Below are 18,622 nucleotides of genomic sequence, written 5' to 3'. Positions count from 1 at the left end.
TATGAACTGAAATTTTTTTTTATATGAATCCCACCAGTGAATAGTTGCAAACCTATAGCACATTAGTATTAGTACAGTGGGTGAGATATAACACTGAATATGAACTTTTTTGAGTCACTGGCTGAAATCTCCAATGAGCATGGTGGTAGTCTCACACTTGGCAATGAAATTCATCTACCCCTAAAGACATATATACAAATATCCATACCCAGAGAGTGGAGTGTTTTCAATGAACAGTTGGTTGGCTATTGGATATGCTATCCACTCAGCTGACGAAGCTAGTAATGTTTAAAGGAGGAGGAATGCACAATCCTCTGCTGTGCATATCTGCCTTAATTTATTTTTTCTTTCTTTTGGTTTATTTGGCATCATGGTGCCATTTTTCAGTGATATGATAGAATGATTTTAGGCACGTTAATCATGTTTCATTCGCATGGACTTAATGGCAACATGATTAGAAACATTTATGGAAGTCTTAACTCTGAACTGAAAGTCCAAACTGTGTGCCCTTTCCAGTAATATAATTAGAGTTTTGGTATGTTTTTCCTGTATACGTTACTGTATAAAAATAAATAAATATATAAAAATGAAACTTTTTTTTTTTTTCTCTCCCACATATATTACATTTATATGTAATTTTAGGTATTATTAGTTCCAGGAAAGATTTCTTTCTGTGATATATTACTTTTAGGTGGTCAGGATGCTTTCCTGTATCCAAATGAACATTATTGACTATTGAAGGTGAAAGATTGTAGAAACCATATCATTATAATTTCTAATTTTGGAACTTGTGTAATGATTTCTTATTGTCACAGGATAGATTTTGCCAAAAGGGCTATGGCTAATAACCACTAGGAGGGATGGAGGTTGCTGGCCATAACTGTAGTGAAATAATTTAACTAATTCAAGAATAACTTTTTTTTAATTAGGAAGCATTATCCGTTGTATGAGAAGATTAGAAGAATTACTGAGACAGATGTGTCAGGCTGCCAAAGCTATTGGAAACACAGAACTAGAGAATAAATTTTCTGAGGGTGAGTGTATTATTAAAAACTTTTTCATTTAAAAAAAAAAAAAAAATGCAAAGACATTTATTTATTTAAAATAGTTAAATCAGTGATAGCCTTGGACCAGTTATCTCTGATTGGCTATCAGTGGAGACTGAACTGCCAACTCAGTCTCCAAAAAGTTAGATAGGGCTAAAACTGCCTCATTACTCCCTATACTGGAATATAAAAGGCATTAGCTGAGCTGAAATAAATTTTATTTTAAAGAAATGTGCTTTATATATATCATCAAACTTTTAAAAATGTGGCAGTACTGCATGATTAATCATGTCAGATCAAATTTTATCTTCTAGGACACATGATTGCATCAGTCCATTTAGATCAATGTTTTTCAAACTTTTCTAAAACTCACAATAAGAAGTACATTTTACATTATAGCCCAACACACAAACACACACTAAGCTGAAATAAAAGTTTCATGCACCAATGTGTGCCCAACAAAAACCTGACACGGTTAAAGATCAGGCAGGATACTATTAACGTTTAGATACAACACAAACAGAAATTAGGAAATATTTTATTTCACATGAGACAATTTTATTTATGTTAAATTAGTAATTTTTATTAATTAATAATTAGTTTTTAACAACTATACTTACATATAACAAAACCATTACATTTCCCTATCATACTATAATTCAAAATCTTAACAATAAAACGCATCGTAGGGCGATTGGTTATTGCCTATACCGTGGCAGCTGCTTCTCAGCAGCAGGCACCGCACAGTCAGTACACATTTGTGAAAACGTATTGTTTTTTTTCCTTCTAATTTTGTGTATAACTAAGGACATCGACAGGGTTTTAGGGTCCCGGTAATAATAATATTTCTGCAGTTCCCTATTACATTAGGGTTTTTGCTTAACCCTTTTGATGCCAAACATGGCACGCCAATGACTTTTTTCTGGCACGCAACCCAGGGCTAATATAAAAAAAAAAAAAGCAATAAGAAACAAAGATCCTATTTCCAAGTCATCTATCTCCGTGATATACTAATATACAAGTTTCGTTCAGTTCAGTTAATAATAGGTTGGTACACCAGTTGGCAACTCATATAGGTAAATATGACCTCTCCATTGCTTCTGCCTTAGTATCACCACTCTGGGTCTGCCTCCCACTGATGAGACCTCAATAAAGGTCGAAACCGGTCTGGGTAGTGGCCCTTCCCTTAATGCATAGCAGCATACATGTCCGCAAGGAGATGTGCTTTGCATTATGGGAGATACTGAGACAAGGAGTGATGAGAGCTTGGTCCACCTTTGCTACGAGTTGCCAAGGGATGTACCACCTTACCTCAGTCCTGAAGATATTTTCAGGTGCAAACTTTGTTTGCTTACACTTGGATAAAGGATTAAACTAAAGTTATTATAGTCTAACCAAGTGCAAAATAAACTTCCAACCACCAAAACATTCAAATGAAAAGGATATTAGACTGAAAAATTTGGCATGATTAAGAAAGATAATAAAGCATTATGCATTTTATGTTCCAAATCTGCTGTAAAGAGACATTTTGAAACTGTTCATAATAAATTAAGTAATAAAAGTGAGCAAGAACAAAGAGAATTAATAAACTGAGCAAGACAAAAAAAAAAAAAAAAAAAAAAAACAGTCAAATACTTTGATGAAATTTATTTCAGGTAGGCTTAGTTGCTGCTAGTTTTGAGGTTTCAAAAGTTATTGCCCAACATGGAAAACCACTCAGTGATGGGGAGTATATTAAAGAAGCATGGCTAGAATGTGCTCCTTTTCTTTTTGACAATCTTTCAGAAAAGGTAAAAATTATTCAGCGCATTAAAGAATTGTCTGTGAGTAGAAAAACAATTAAGGATAGAATACTTAAGTTAGAAAGGAATACAGCAGAACAATTAAGATTTGGCTTCATGTAAGTTCTTTTTATTTGTGTTGATGAGAGCACAGACATTATATCATCAGCTAGGCTGGCAATCTTTGCTCGATTTTGCAGGGATGATGAAGTATGTGAAGAGAGGATTAACCTTGTAACACTACCTGAGCATATCAGTGGGGTTGAAATATGTAAAGCAGTTATGAACGAATTATCTATTCGACAAACTGATATTTCAAAAGTGGTATCTGTCACAAGAGATGGTGTGCCAAGCAGGATTTGTAAATCTGTTTGTAAAATATGTTAGTCATCCACTGATAGGTTTCATTGCATCCTACATGAGGACAATTTATGTGCAAACAGTAACCAAGGTTGTTAATTACATTTCTGCACGTGCTTTGAATAAAAGGCAATTTCAGAATCTATTGAATGAGTTGGATTCGGTGTATGTACAAAGGACTAATAATGTACAACAACGTTCATTGACTTAGTAGAGGTGTTGATCTGAAGACAGGACACAAAAACATCTTCAAATAAATTTGCAATATTTTCGTGGATAAATATGGATGATTTTGAAATGCAATTGATTGACCTCAGAGTTGATTTGGAAAATATTGAAAAGGAGTAACAGAGAGAAGTGCAGAAAAAGAGGTACTAAGAAGTTGGAATGCTATTCCCGAAACTTTTGTATTTTTAAAAACCCTTGCTACAGCATTATTATCCATTTTTGCATCTACATATTCTTGTGAATCATTGTTCTCAGTGATGAACTTTGTTAAGTCTCATAGCAGGAGTAGCCTTACAGATGAAACTAGTAACGCACTACAGGTTACAAAATATAAACCTGATATAAATTATCTGTCATTAGTGATGTAGCAGAAGTCTCATTGATGCTAAATAAATAAAATGTCCACTATTTTTCTTTCTTTAGTTTTAATTTGATGTTTTCTGCTAAAAATGGTAAAGATTAATTTCTGTTTAATATATTATATAGGTAAAATAACAATTTATTTTGTCTGTAATTTTTATGTATTACTCATAACGGATTAAGAAGTAATAAAATTATATCTTTAATTTTATTTTCTTTTATTGTGCTTTAGTCAAGTAAAACGATTATGAGATTGTAATAAATTTAGTTTAATCCTTTATCCAAGTGTAAGCAAACAAAATTTGCATCTGAAGTATCTTCAGGACTGAGGCAACTCGTGGTAAAGGTGGACCAAGCGCTCATAACTCCTTGTCTTAATATCTCCCATAATGCAAAGCACATCTCCTTGCGGACATGTATAATGCTATGCATTAAGGGAAGGGCCACTATTCAGACTGGTTTCGACCTTTATTGAGGTCTCGTCAGTGGGAGCCAGATCCAGAAGTGGTGATACTAAGGCAGAAGCAATGGAGAGGTCATATTTACCTATACGAGTTGCCAAAAGGTGTACTACCTTATTATATTAAATTACTCTGGATTTAGAGAAAGATGTTGGAATTTTTTTTCCACTTGGTTAGACTATAATAAATTTAGTTTAATCCTTTATCCAAGTGTAAGCAAACAAAGTTTGTGCCTGAAGTATCTTCAGGACTGGGGCAACTCGTGGTAAAGCTGGACCAAGCTCTCATCATCCTGGCTCCCACTGATGAGACCTCAATAAAGGTCTGGGTAGTGGCCCTTCCCTTAATGCATAGCATTATACATGTCTACTAGGAGATATGCTTTGCATTATGGGAGATATTAAGACGACCACTAGTTGCCTCGGTCCTGAAGATACTTCAGGTGCAAACTTTGTTTGCTGACACTTGGATAAAGGATTAAGCTAAATTTATTATAGTCTAACCAAGTGGGAAAAAACTTCCAACATTGAGTTTGTGCACTGTAATATATTGGAAAAACTTATGTCTGATTGATCCTTATAAAAAAAAAAAAAATCAGAATTATTGTTTACTCTTGCATCTTTAAATTGTGTGGCTTTATATGGCAGCTAGAATTACACTTAAATGCAAATAAAAAATATTCACGCTGTCACTAGTTTTTACATTCGTTCAATCTTACATGACTTACAATATTCTTTGATTTTTGATTATTTGAAAAGGTCTTCCCAATACTTAAAAGACACCAAATAATAATATGTTCCCAAAATTACCACCTGAGATTAGCAGAGCTAATCTCAATATTCACTTAAACAGAATGGGAGAGGAAAGATTAACAAAATAAGTGTGCACGAAAAATACCCAAAGGAAGACCAAGATATAGGTTAATTAACACAAAAAGTGCCTTAGAAGACAGAAATATAAGATCTGATAATGTTGTAGTCTTGACAGATAACAGATTGATTTGTAGATAGGAAGTTAGTGATGATGATGTAAGTTTTTCATGTAGTAGTATCATATCCTATACACCCCCTTAAGGGTACATGTCAGGAATTTGATGATGGTGAAGTAGTGATCTTATCCTGATGAAAAAAGTATTGTTCTAATTTTATATTTTAAAGGATTTTAGCCAACTTTATAGAAATAGAGCTAATATAAGGAAGAGTAATAAAAATTTTTACTTTCAACATCATCACTAGAAGTGTGCTAAGTGTTTTGGTAGGAAAGCAGTCATTGTGTAGCAATGTTGTAAAAAGACCTTTTCAAAAACTGGGCAGAGTTTTCAGCACTAGAAAAAAGAGAGCTCATGATTTGAGGAAAAGTAAACCAAAGAGCTCTATCTAAATTCTAAGAAGCAGTTTAAAAAAAAAAAAAAAAATGGCCATAATCAAACCACCTGTCATCTTGAGACCCCTTAGCAAGACTCAACACACTTCCAGTTATTACCTTGGTAATAACCAAGGCATTTTCATAGGCTCAAAGGTTAAAATACTTCTACTTGGATATAATTATTCAAATTTTATCCATTAAAAAGAGTAAATTTGGTAATAATTTAAAAACATGCACTATAGCAAACACCACAATGACAAAGTCCCAGCCTAAGTTCCATAGATCCAAACAGTAAAAGCTAAATGGTAGACTGCACCCATTAAAATCAAAAATTGAGCTCAAAACATATAATTCTAAATTAGAATAGTTTTTTTGCCTTATGAATAAATAAATCTTCCAAAAATGGAAAATTGTGTTATCCCACACAAAATTTCTTCCAAAAATGGAAAATTGTGTTAGTCCACACAAAATTCGTAATGAATTTAAACCTTGAATTAAAGAAATACTGTATATTGGACCTTATTTCTATAATTTATAGTTCTAAGAGAACAGCAGCTATTATGCCAACTGCCTGTCAATGAGTCTCAATCAAATTAGGAAGCTGACTTGTTCACATGCCATCTGTGCCAATTCCTTTTTCTTTGCACTCCCTCCCTAAGTTCACTTGTGTTGGCCTCTCTTTTTGTAAATGGAAAAATCTCTTATAATAGCAAATACTGAAGTTTTTGCTATTATAAGAGATTTCCAGACTTGGGTGTCATCGAGCAAGGCCTATATCAACCATCCCAGTCGTCATACCTACACACCACTTGCACTCATCACCTCCAAGTAATCTATTCCAGTAATGCATCTCCCTATGAGAGAAAGCTCTAGTTCTCATCCCTTTTGAGACTGCATTCATTCTAAAAATTCTGGGAATGTCTTCTCACCTTTCATAAAATTTAAAATTTCTTCTACTGATATACTATGTGACTCATAACTTTGCAGATCTCTATATGGCAAACTATTTCTATAGCACATGTCTACTCTATCTCTTTGGTTGATCAAGAATACATTTCTGCATCAAAATTTTTATGTGGACTCACATATTTGTAAATGTGATTAAAGATTTATAAATACAACTTTGCATGAAACATGTATGCAGTCAACTCTCAATATAACGAACTACTGAGATATCTCAACCATTAACTTTATAGATGCACTACTATGCAAAAAAGAAATTCACTATGGTAAATTATTTTTATGGTGAGCATTGATTGTGCATGTTTATATATATATAAGAAAGACAACGAAAATCATTGTTCGTAGCTTATGATCATGTATAGTAAAAGAATTAGAATTCTTTACTGTATTATTAGTATAGGAGATGTAAATAAGTTTTAGATATAGATAATAAGTGACAAAGTTTGGATATTAGTTTGGAAAATACATTAAAACATTAACTTTTATCATCATACATCATGAAACTTATGGAAACAACTACATTATAAAGTTTTGGTTTATGTTAAATTAAAGTTTTACTCTAACATGGTAGTCATTTCTGTAATTTTCATGATGTATTCTGATCGTCGTGTAAGCATGAAGGAAAGGATTAACTGTATCAATTTTTCCTATGTTTCAGCTATTAGGCTTATGAAGAGGGACATTGTTTTTGCTGCAAGCCTCTATCTGTGACCAGAAGCATACAAACCTGTATATTTTGATATGTAAATAAAAAATAAATAATACATTTTTAACTTAATGATTATTTCATATATAAGCAAAAATGGTTTTGCATGCCTTGTTAAGACCAGTAATTCTAAGTATTGTTTCTTTCTAGCTTTGATATTAATCAAATAAGTATATCAGGCTTATAGTTTAATTGCAGAGGTAAATATCAGCCACATGCAAGCGTTCACTGTGCCTACCATGTGAAGCAAAGATAACTCAATCGAGGCCGAAAACAAGAAATTCAATGCCATTATTCTGAACTTTCCAATGGAAATTAGCAAATCACTAAAAGATGACATCGGCAAATTAGCAGGAGAATGCAACTTTGATTTTAAAAATATCATCAGGTGCCATAGTTTCAGACCCACAAATAAAAGAAAGGATGGCACGAATTTTCCATGTCTCATAAAAGTGACTTGCAGCACACCATCAAGTTCATCTAAACTAATAACAGCCATTAATAATAAGTTCAAAGGCGCTTGCCCCCAGTCGCATATATATACTTGACCTGACCCAACTTTTGACCCTTTTGAGAACAGGGACATTAATATCAAAAACAATTTGAAGAAAAACACCAAAATGGAGACAACAGTTGTTCGACTACAAACGAGGAAAATTGATGCAGAAATCATGTGCCACTGTGGAGACCAGGATGCAGGCAGCACTGCATAGGAAATGTGCAAGACTTTTGTGGTCAAATATAATGCCCCACAGAGCCTTGCATATCCACTTCACTAATATCCATGGCCTCGACCCCAATACTTAAGTGTCCACTGACATCTCTAGTCTACCAAACCCCCACTTACTCTTCTTGGCAGAAATCCAAATGTCACCTCCCCTCAGCACTACTCAACTTTCCAAACTACACGCTCTTTAATTCCTTTTGACCCAAGGGTGGCATCGGCACATGTCTGCTCTGGCAAGGTATGCCAAAGTTCACTCTACTTTCACATTGTTTGGTTGAAAATCTCCCTTCCCCACTCAAATTCATTTGAGTTTGACTGGTTTTCTCCAGTCTCACTTCCCCAACAGTGAAATCATCCTGGCAATTTTACAGTCCACAACACCAACTGGCTTTCTTCCAGTTGTATAAATCTAGCAGGCAGAGACCCAGGTGGATCACAAGAAGGTGAGAATTGGACATTATATCAGAACTCCAATCTGTTCTCTATATTTTTTAAGCGGCTACATGGGGGTGAGGGCTCCTCCCAATTATACAGCTTTAAGCACTCCAGAACAGTGGAATGTGTTCTGGAACACATCCCAGCTAAACATCAGCAGAGTTCAAGATTGGTACTATCAACAGAAAAGAATGGAACTAGCAGAATTAGATAAGTGCCAGATTAACATAATAAGTGTGACTGAGACAAAAAACAGGTGATCTTTCTAAGCAATAAATACAAATTGTTATATTAAGGTAATAACGATCAGGAAAAAGGAGTAGCTATAGTATTTAACACTAAATATGAGGATCAAGTAGAGTGATGTGGGCCAATATCAGAATGGGGAATTGGATAATGAGACTTAATTGTATTTATTGTTACAAAGAAGTTTCTACTAAGAAAGAAATAGAGGAAGTTTTTTAAGACATTTTAGAAATCAACTGACACGATGAAAAAGGAAAAATTGGTTCTTCTTGGAGATTTAACAACACAGTAAAAAATGATCACTACATAAATATTTTAGGAAAATTTGGAGAAAAGATCAAAGCTAATAATAATGGTAAGTGCCTGATGGATTTCTGTTTAGGACATAATTAGCTATAAATAGTCTGTTTTAATATAAAAATGTGCAAAAATTTACATGGGGAGAAGATGCAAGAAATAAAAAAAAGTCTTGTTGACTATATTATAGTTGATAGTGATGTTTTCCCACTGGTTCAGGACACAAGTATACAGAGAATTTGAAACAGGAAGTGATCACTATTTAATTTTGAGTAGGATAAAAATGAATTTCAAATTCAAAATAAGATGTGTAAGAAAGTTTTAAAACGAATCCAAGTTGAGCAGATTGAAACTGCAAACTAAAATACATGAGTATTATTCAAGTAAAAATGAAAACATTTGAAAACAATAACTGATTCAGCCAGAGAGGCATGTGGTGAGGTGATCTGCAAGGATAGAAAACTCAGAACTCTGTGGTAGACTCAGAAAGTAAGAGACAGTCAAGGAAAATAAGAAAGAAAACATATCAAAAGTTCTTGGTAAGTAAGTCAGCTGGTGCTCTTAGAGAATACAGAGAAAATGTTAGAAAGTGAAGCACTGTGTAAAACTAGCTAAGCAATAATCAGAAGACTTAGTAAGAACATGGAAAATAAATATCAGGAAAGGGGTAAAATATTCTGGAGGCTATTAAAAAAAACTTAGAAATGGAGGAAAGTACTATAAAAGGAATCAGATGATAAATGTGATGTGAAAACTGAAGGATAAAAGGAATCAGATGATAAAGGTGATGTGAAAACTGAAGGATAAAGATATTCTAGATGTATGGAGTAATTACTTTGAAAGATTATTAAATGAAACACATGGTGTTTCATTTAACAATCTTTGAAAACAGTCAACAGGCATGCAGTCAGGAATACATATCAATATACAAGCCATTAAAAATGTGGAAATCAGCTGTAGTAGATTTCAATCACAAATCCCCAATTATGGAGTTTTAATAGTTTTACAGTGGCTGCATCAAAATTCAGAAGACCTAGTCAGAGAGTCTAATTCCGTATGATTGGAGTAGAGTCTCATAATACCCATTGATAAAAAGGGAATTAAAACTGTGAGGTATTTCCAGAGATTTATGCAAGCATACTTGCATAAATTAAGGATCAGAAAAATTGTGGAAGGGAAGCTTGGTGAAGAACAAGCTGGATTCAGACCAAATCAGTCTCAATACCCATTGATAAAAAGGGAATTAAAACTGTGAGGTATTTCCAGAGATTTATGCAAGCATACTTGCATAAATTAAGGATCAGAAAAATTGTGGAAGGGAAGCTTGGTGAAGAACAAGCTGGATTCAGACCAAATAGAGGTTATCAGGATTAGATCTTCAGTTTAAGAAATCAGTATAACAAGGATTTGCATCTAAGTTTTATAGATCTAGTCATCTGCATGGTTAGCCAGGTGATTATACACTTCGCAACCATATGCCTGGGAAAGGAGTGTCCTGTGTTCAATTCCCATCGGCAACGTGAGGAGCTAAGTATCTTTCTCAGACATAGCCAAATTAGCTGGTCTTGGACGTGGACTGCAGGGTCTTTCTTCCCAGTTTATCTGGGGTTTCTCCTCCTGCAAACAGGCAAACCAGCCTCATGAGCACACATTTCTACAGACAAAGGATACCTCCAGGAATAAGGAGTAACCAACCTATTCAGTAGGATTTCGGTTCCAAATGCCTACACGGTAAAATGTGTAGGTGAGTGTAAATCAGGATCAGGGGGAGATCTAGTCAAGGTATATGACAAGGTGCCAAGAGGAAAGCTCTTCAAAATTAGTTATATGGTGTAAATGGGACATTATATATCCAACTTTGTAATTAATTTATGATTTTTGTGGGATGGTTCATCAGAAAATAAGTTTTTTTAGGAGCCATTTTCGAGAAAGTGATATACCATCCTGTGGTTACCCAGAAATTAATTACAAAGTCACAGTATCCATGCATCATATGTAGGCAATGCATTGAGAAAAATAGCCAAAATATTACAGGCAATCAACATGAGAACAGACTTCAAACCCATGAACACCTTACAAAGCTTTCTATGCTCTCTCTAAAGACAAAGTTTCATTTTATAAACATTCAGGCGTATACAAGATTCCATGTTCTTGTGGAATATGTATATAGGTCAGACTGGTAGAAGTTTCAAAATCTGCAATGAAGAACATACTGGCGATGTTGAAAACAAAGGGGGGGGGGGGGGGGTAAATGGATTCGTAGTGCACATCCTCAAAGAACACGAAGTGGTAAATTTGCATGTGTTCTCCATGCCCTACTTAGAAGATCATTACTTTGATAGGCTGTTCAAGGCTCTGCATGCACACTAAATAGAAACCAAGGAATAATCCTTCAAACATTTGGAATGTCATTAATTTATGTGTAACAACATTCAACACCTCTCCTATGCCAGCAATCACATACAGAGTTTACACGATAATGCAGAGACAGCATGTAACATACCTAATGATACTCATTAACATATCATTCCAGACTTTTCAATTTATAGATTATTAACAGCTGTTGGAAAAGGTGTTTTTTACTTATGTTAAGCAACCTCCTTGAAGATGCTGTTAGCCACTGTAACATGTTGAGGAACTTTGTTATTGTTATCCAGTTATTTTCGACTCTTAGTGATCTTGTGAACAAAGGCTCTCCATTCCACTTGGCCTTAGTCTGCTGTCGAGGAAATACATTTAGTATAAATAAAAAAACGTACATGAGTTAAAACCTGATTTATTGTTCTAGCAAATTGCATTTAGATGATGACTTCTATTAAACAAGATCAGTAATAACCTGCTGACCTTGGGGTTCAGAACTTCTTTGGCCATGGAGAATCTTTGTGTCTCTGGGTCATAGTGATGAAGCCATGTTTCATCAACAGTCATAATATAAGCGGGGAAAAAATTTGTGCCTAATCTCTTGAGATGACAGCACAGATTCTCTCTTTTGGCTGGCATTCAAACATTTGGGGACCCACTTTGCTGATAGCTTCTGCATGACCAGATGTTGGTGGATAATGATGCAAACTCATTCCCTGGATATCCTCAGACTCTTTGCAATGTTTTTGGCTGGTATTAGTCGATCATGGCATGCACTGCATCAATGTTTTCTGGTGTAATCGCTGTGGAAGGTTTTTCCTGACCTGGGGGGCATCTGTTGTGTTGTCTCAGAATGCCCAGTTTTAAACTTGGCTACCCATCTGGCAACTGTTGGATATGCTGGGGCACAGTTCCCTAAAGTATCACACAGTTTGGTGAATCTCAGTTGTGGACTTGTAGGTTATGATAAAATACCATTAGTATTATATTGTCTTCTAATTACAATTTTGCCATCAAAAGTATAGATTAAAAAATGATTTAACTGTTACCTATATATCCCTGTAAGGAACATTAACAAATTTGATAAAGGATTTAATGTTTGCAAAAGAAAAAGAATGGTTATATTTCAATACATGCTTACACTGCAACAGCAGCTAGAAGCAGTTTTGAACATATTTCAAGGTTCTGCCTCATTACTGGTCTCTTCAAATCACAGATATTAGAAGCAAAAGTTGAATATGGAATTATCTAAAAGAACATTGTTGCTAAGGGCAACAGAACAGAGAAATGTAGAGAGCTTTTGTGGTAATAAGCTTTCATTAAGAAATAAATTTTTGCAGGAATGTGCTATCTGAAGAAAAAATGAAGACATTTTATCATTAAGTTTTGGAACATTTTCTGAATATTTCAGCTAATCTAATTGTATACAAATCAAGAGTAGATTTTTTTTTTTTAAAGTTCATATCATAAGAATTATCATTATTCTGGATGTTGAAGAGAAAACTAAGTGAAATTATATGACAGTATCCTGGTGAAAAGAGGTAAGAGATTTTCTTGCTTTGAATGTTTGTGTGTGAGATTTCAGTGTTAGGCAGTAAAGATACATCTAAAGAACTTGAATGATCATGAGCAAATTTCATGGTAATTTTCTCTGCTGAAGACAAATTTATTCTTTAATTCATTGATCTGAAATTTTTTCAAAGTCAGAACATGTTAGAAAAAATCAGAATTACTTTTTTGGAAATTATGGAGACAACTACCGTGTTTGAATAAAAACTTTAGTTTACTATTACTGAAATTTTTACAATTCGACGTTTCGACCTTTATGTCAAGGTCATCTTCTGGAGCGTACAAATATACACAAGAAACAAGCTATACTACAATCATGCTGGTTTGTTAAAGACACTGACTAACCGCTATCACAGTTGTTGGCCTGACCTCTGGTGGAAAAAAAAAAAAAAATTATACATCAACGCTAGAGTCCTATTATTTGTGTTGTCTATTATATACATATATTAACATCATTCCAGCCAGTTTGAGTGGAACGGTTTCTAATACTAGCGGATTGGCTAGAGTCCTGACTTATGCTGAATCTTTCATATTAGGTTGGCTGAATGTGTGCCATCCAGATCCTTGGAATTTTCATACCATCTTTATTGTTGATATTTGGGTGGTTTATCAGGATTTCGCAGGATTCTTTAAATTTTCTTTCGTACCATGTTTTTGTGCGGTGTAAGGTGTTAAGTGCATGGTCTGAGAGGCCTGCTTCACCATAATGGTTATATTTAATGTGTCTAATGTGTTCTTTCTTGCGTATAGGGATTGTCCGTCCTGTTTCACCAATGTACGGTAAGTTACAGGTGCAGCAGATGCAATAGACTCCAGGATGTGCTAATGGGAGGAGAGGATCCTTAGAGGAGCTGAATATGGTTTTAAGTTTAGTGGGTGGTTTAAAGGTGGCATTGAGGTTATAATGTTGTAGGATTCTGTTGATTTTTTCTGATAACCCTTTAATGTATGGGATGGCTATGGTTTTACTGTAATCTAGATTCGTTTTTGTTGTGGTTTTATAGAGTATTTTATTGACAGTATTTTTGTTATAGCCATTATTTATGAATGTGTCACTAATGATTTTTAGTTCTTGTTTCAGGGCTTGCTGGTTAGAGCAAATAGTTGTGGCTCTGTTTTTAAGGGTGTTTATGACTCCATATTTTTGTGCTGGGTGGTGGTATGAATTCGCATGTATCTATTGGCCCGTGTGTGTCGGTTTTTCGGTAGACCGTGAAGGATAGATTGCCTGAAGGAAGACGTGTAACTATTGTGTGTCTAGGAATGGGAGCGAATTTTGGTTTTCGATTTCGATGGTAAATTGTATGCGTTCGTGTTGTTTGTTTAGGTGGCTGAGGAATGTGTTTAGCGTTTGTTGCCCGTGCGGCCAGATCGCGAACACGTCGTCAACATATCTGAGCCAGATTGTCGGTCGAAGCGTGGCGGAATCAAGAGCCCTTTGCTCAAAGATTTCCATGTAGAAGTTCGCGATTGAGGGGGATAATGGTGAGCCCATGGCTGTACCTTCCTTTTGTAGGTAGAATTTGTTTTGCCACACGAAGTAACCGGACTTTAGTACGTGGGCAAAGAGGGCCGTAATGTCGGGCGGAAATTTGTTCTGTAGTAGGAGAATTGTGTCATTGATGGGGACATTAGTGAAAAGGGCAGAAACGTCAAAACTGACTAATAAGTCGTCTTTGTCGAGTGTTATGTTTTTGATTATGTTTATAAAGTGTTGTGTGTTTTTTATGTAGGAGGGGAAATGACCCTACCAACTCCTTGAGTGTTGCCGCCAATTTCTTGGCTAGGTGGTAATTGGGACTGTCTATTCCTTCCACTATTGGTCGAAGGGGAACATTTTGTTTGTGTATTTTCGGAACCCCATATATTCTGGGGGGGGGGGGGCGTAGTGGGGTTTGAGTTTTTTAACTGTGTCTGGTGGCCAAGAAGTGACGGACTTTAGTAGTTTTTCTGTTTTGTCCTTTATCCTCTTTGTTGGGTTATAATTTACCATTTTATATGTGTTGTTCACACTCGACAAAGACGACTTATTAGTCAGTTTTGACGTTTCTGCCCTTTTCACTAATGTCCCCATCAATGACACAATTCTCCTACTACAGAACAAATTTCCGCCCGACATTACGGCCCTCTTTGCCCACGTACTAAAGTCCGGTTACTTCGTGTGGCAAAACAAATTCTACCTACAAAAGGAAGGTACAGCCATGGGCTCACCATTATCCCCCTCAATCGCGAACTTCTACATGGAAATCTTTGAGCAAAGGGCTCTTGATTCCGCCACGCTTCGACCGACAATCTGGCTCAGATATGTTGACGACGTGTTCGCGATCTGGCCGCACGGGCAACAAACGCTAAACACATTCCTCAGCCACCTAAACAAACAACACGAACGCATACAATTTACCATCGAAATCGAAAACCAAAATTCGCTCCCATTCCTAGACACACAATAGTTACACGTCTTCCTTCAGGCAATCTATCCTTCACGGTCTACCGAAAAACCGACACACACGGGCCAATAGATACATGCGAATTCATACCACCACCCAGCACAAAAATATGGAGTCATAAACACCCTTAAAAACAGAGCCACAACTATTTGCTCTAACCAGCAAGCCCTGAAACAAGAACTAAAAATCATTAGTGACACATTCATAAATAATGGCTATAACAAAAATACTGTCAATAAAATACTCTATAAAACCACAACAAAAACGAATCTAGATTACAGTAAAACCATAGCCATCCCATACATTAAAGGGTTATCAGAAAAAATCAACAGAATCCTACAACATTATAACCTCAATGCCACCTTTAAACCACCCACTAAACTTAAAACCATATTCAGCTCCTCTAAGGATCCTCTCCTCCCATTAGCACATCCTGGAGTCTATTGCATCTGCTGCACCTGTAACTTACCGTACATTGGTGAAACAGGACGGACAATCCCTATACGCAAGAAAGAACACATTAGACACATTAAATATAACCATTATGGTGAAGCAGGCCTCTCAGACCATGCACTTAACACCTTACACCAAATCAACTGGAAAAGCACCTGCTCCTTACACCGCACAAAAACATGGTATGAAAGAAAATTTAAAGAATCCTGCGAAATCCTGATAAACCACCCAAATATCAACTATGAAAATTCCAAGGATCTGGATGGCACACATTCAGCCAACCTAATATGAAAGATTCAGCATAAGTCAGGACTCTAGCCAATCCGCTAGTATTAGAAACCGTTCCACTCAAACTGGCTGGAATGATGTTAATATATGTATATAATAGACAACACAAATAATAGGACTCTAGCGTTGATGTATAATTTTTTTTTTTTTTTTTTTCACCAGAGGTCAGGCCAACAATTGTGGTAGCGGTTAGTCAGTGTCTTTAACAAACCAGTATGATTATAGTATAGCTTGTTTCTTGTGTATATTTGTACGCTCCAGAAGATGACCTTGACATAAAGGTCGAAACGTCGAATTGTAAAAAATTTTAGTAATAGTAAACTAAAATTTTTATTCAAACACGGTAGTTGTCTCCATAATTTCCAAAAATGCATTCGGATCACCGTGCAAGCCTAAAAGAAAGGAATCAGAATTACCTTTCTTTCCATCTGTCATTAAATTCTGACTTATTGCAAGTCATAACTTACTTTGCTTTAAGGTGTATATGAAATTATTCCATGCATGGGATGTGTTTGCCAGTTTTATTGTAGTGATTTATAGTTATTTTATTGTAAAATCTTCTAATTGGCGTATAAGACGCACCCCTTTTTTGTACACATTTTTTAGGAAAAAAAAGATTTTTTAGATCCTCTTCCTGATTCCATCAAGTTCTTATCATTTTCTCAGTTGAGGGTGGCCTGAAATGCCTCTCTACAGCATTTCAGGCCACCCTCATATGGGGTGGCCTGAAATGCTATAGAGAACATGGAAAGTTCTTTAGCACTGCGTATGCTAAAGAACTTTCCATGTTCTTTAGCATACGCAATCACATGTAGCTTGTAGGCAATATTGTAGCAATGCCGACGTTTTTCAGCCACAATTTGCCAAGAAATTTAGAGAAAATTCAACGGCAGAAATTTATCACCATTCACAACAACCGGAAAGTTTAAACGAACAGGAACACAGCTGTGATCATCCACACATCCACTGAACTCTACGTAACTGGAATGCTCTCACACACACCGCAAGAAAGAAATCGCGTTACTCGGAACAGAGAAAATTTCCAGAAATGAAAGTAGCATAAAACTTTAGTATCGGCGTATAAGACACACCCTGTTTTTCAGATCTATTTTCAAAGAAAAAAAAAGTGTCTTATATTCCGGCAAATACAGTACTTTTGTTATTAAAGCATATTTTTGTGAGTGAGTCTTTCCTCAAAACTAGAAGTTATTTTATTTTGCCATTTGCTCAGCAAGAAAAAGTAAATTATCATCCAGAAAAGAATACCATAAGTGGTTTTCTATGCCACCCAACACAAAATATGAAAGTTAATAAAAGACCCAAAAAATTATTTGTATAAAAAATACAAACTTTTATTTTTATTTTTTAAATAAACATTTTCTTTTTGAAATCTAAATATGTGCTCCAGCCTCTTAAAATTTAATTTGTCTTTAATCTTGAGATATATACTTAAATTACTTTCTTTAAAAATAGCACAATAATATACTTATCTGGGTAATTAGGGAAACCCTAGATGCAAGAACAACTAATATCTCTTACTAATCTTGAGAGTTTCCCGGTGTTGTACTACCTTACCCCAGTCCTGAAGATATTTTCAGGCACAAACTTTGCTCACACTTGGATAAAGGATTAAACTAAATTTATTATACTCTTACTAATCTATAGAATATCATCACAAAATTTGCCAGTATCAAAGAAGTTTACAGGCATTACTATCTTCTTGCAAAGTCATGTTTACCACTTCTGAGATGTTGAATGATGAAGATCAGAGGATTTATCCTGATATGCATCAGTGCTTCTGCTTGAAAACATTTGTACGTACCCACACATGCATACAAACTGCAGGGATTCATTGTCTTGGGCAACCCATCGAACAGTCCAGACTTTCATCTTGTGGTGAAGATGTGGTTAATTCCATTCATTACTATCATAATGGATTCCAGAAGTTAACCAACCACTGGCAGAAATGTATAGATTGCATAGGAGATTGTGAAGAAACATTACTGTGTGAAACTTAAGAAAAAAAAATAAGTGCCCATTTTTTTTCACTCCTAAATGAAATATCTACTCCTGCTTGGGGAAGGGGGGGGGGGAGTATTTTTGGCAGAGCTGAAAAGTGTTAGTGAAGATAAAAGTAAAGCAGAATGAAAACAGGAACCAACATTAAAAAGAGTGTATAGCTGTGTAAAACTATGCCCACAACAGAAAATAAGATCTCCTTAATGGATGCATGAAATAAAGCATTGATACATATAGACTGGTTTCTATAAACTAAGGAACAAAGAGAAACATTAAATTTTTTTAATTAATTTTATGTTAATTAATCGCATTAGTCAAGGTATTTGATTTATGTGGGTGTTTCACATCTCATAGCATACTGCTTTTCACTGAATTCAAAAAATTATCCTAGTTTTTTTAAGTCATTATTGTTCTCTTTGTTCTTTAATTTATGGAAACCAGGATAGAAAGCTGACAGTGAAAAAATCAGCATATACTATTAAACAGCACAGAAAAACATTATGAAAATTG

The 18,622-nt window shown here is 35.2% G+C and overlaps 2 protein-coding genes across 2 annotated transcripts in view; one reads left to right on the top strand and one right to left on the bottom strand.

Moving 5' to 3' along the window:
- Mtr4 (exosome RNA helicase Mtr4) overlaps positions 1 to 7,337 on the top strand; it is a 432,027-nt gene extending 424,690 nt beyond the window's left edge. The window contains exons 25-26 of the mRNA XM_090390948.1: positions 930 to 1,034; positions 7,223 to 7,337. Of these exons, the coding sequence (XP_090247074.1) occupies positions 930 to 1,034; positions 7,223 to 7,275 (158 nt within the window). The 3' untranslated portion in view covers positions 7,276 to 7,337. The remainder of the gene's footprint in view (positions 1 to 929; positions 1,035 to 7,222) is intronic.
- Gorab (Golgin, RAB6 interacting) overlaps positions 1 to 18,622 on the bottom strand; it is a 142,655-nt gene that overhangs the window by 829 nt on the left and 123,204 nt on the right. The gene's annotated exons all lie outside the window — the stretch shown is intronic.

The sequence above is a fragment of the Typopeltis vanoorti genome, chromosome 3 (assembly GCF_054136105.1).
Source record: "Typopeltis vanoorti isolate ZY-2024b chromosome 3, IOZ_Tvanoo_1.0, whole genome shotgun sequence".
In the NCBI taxonomy this organism is placed as follows: domain Eukaryota; kingdom Metazoa; phylum Arthropoda; class Arachnida; order Uropygi; family Thelyphonidae; genus Typopeltis; species Typopeltis vanoorti.
The sequence above is the reverse complement of the archived record's forward strand: the minus strand, read 5'-3'. Positions and strand labels throughout refer to the sequence as shown.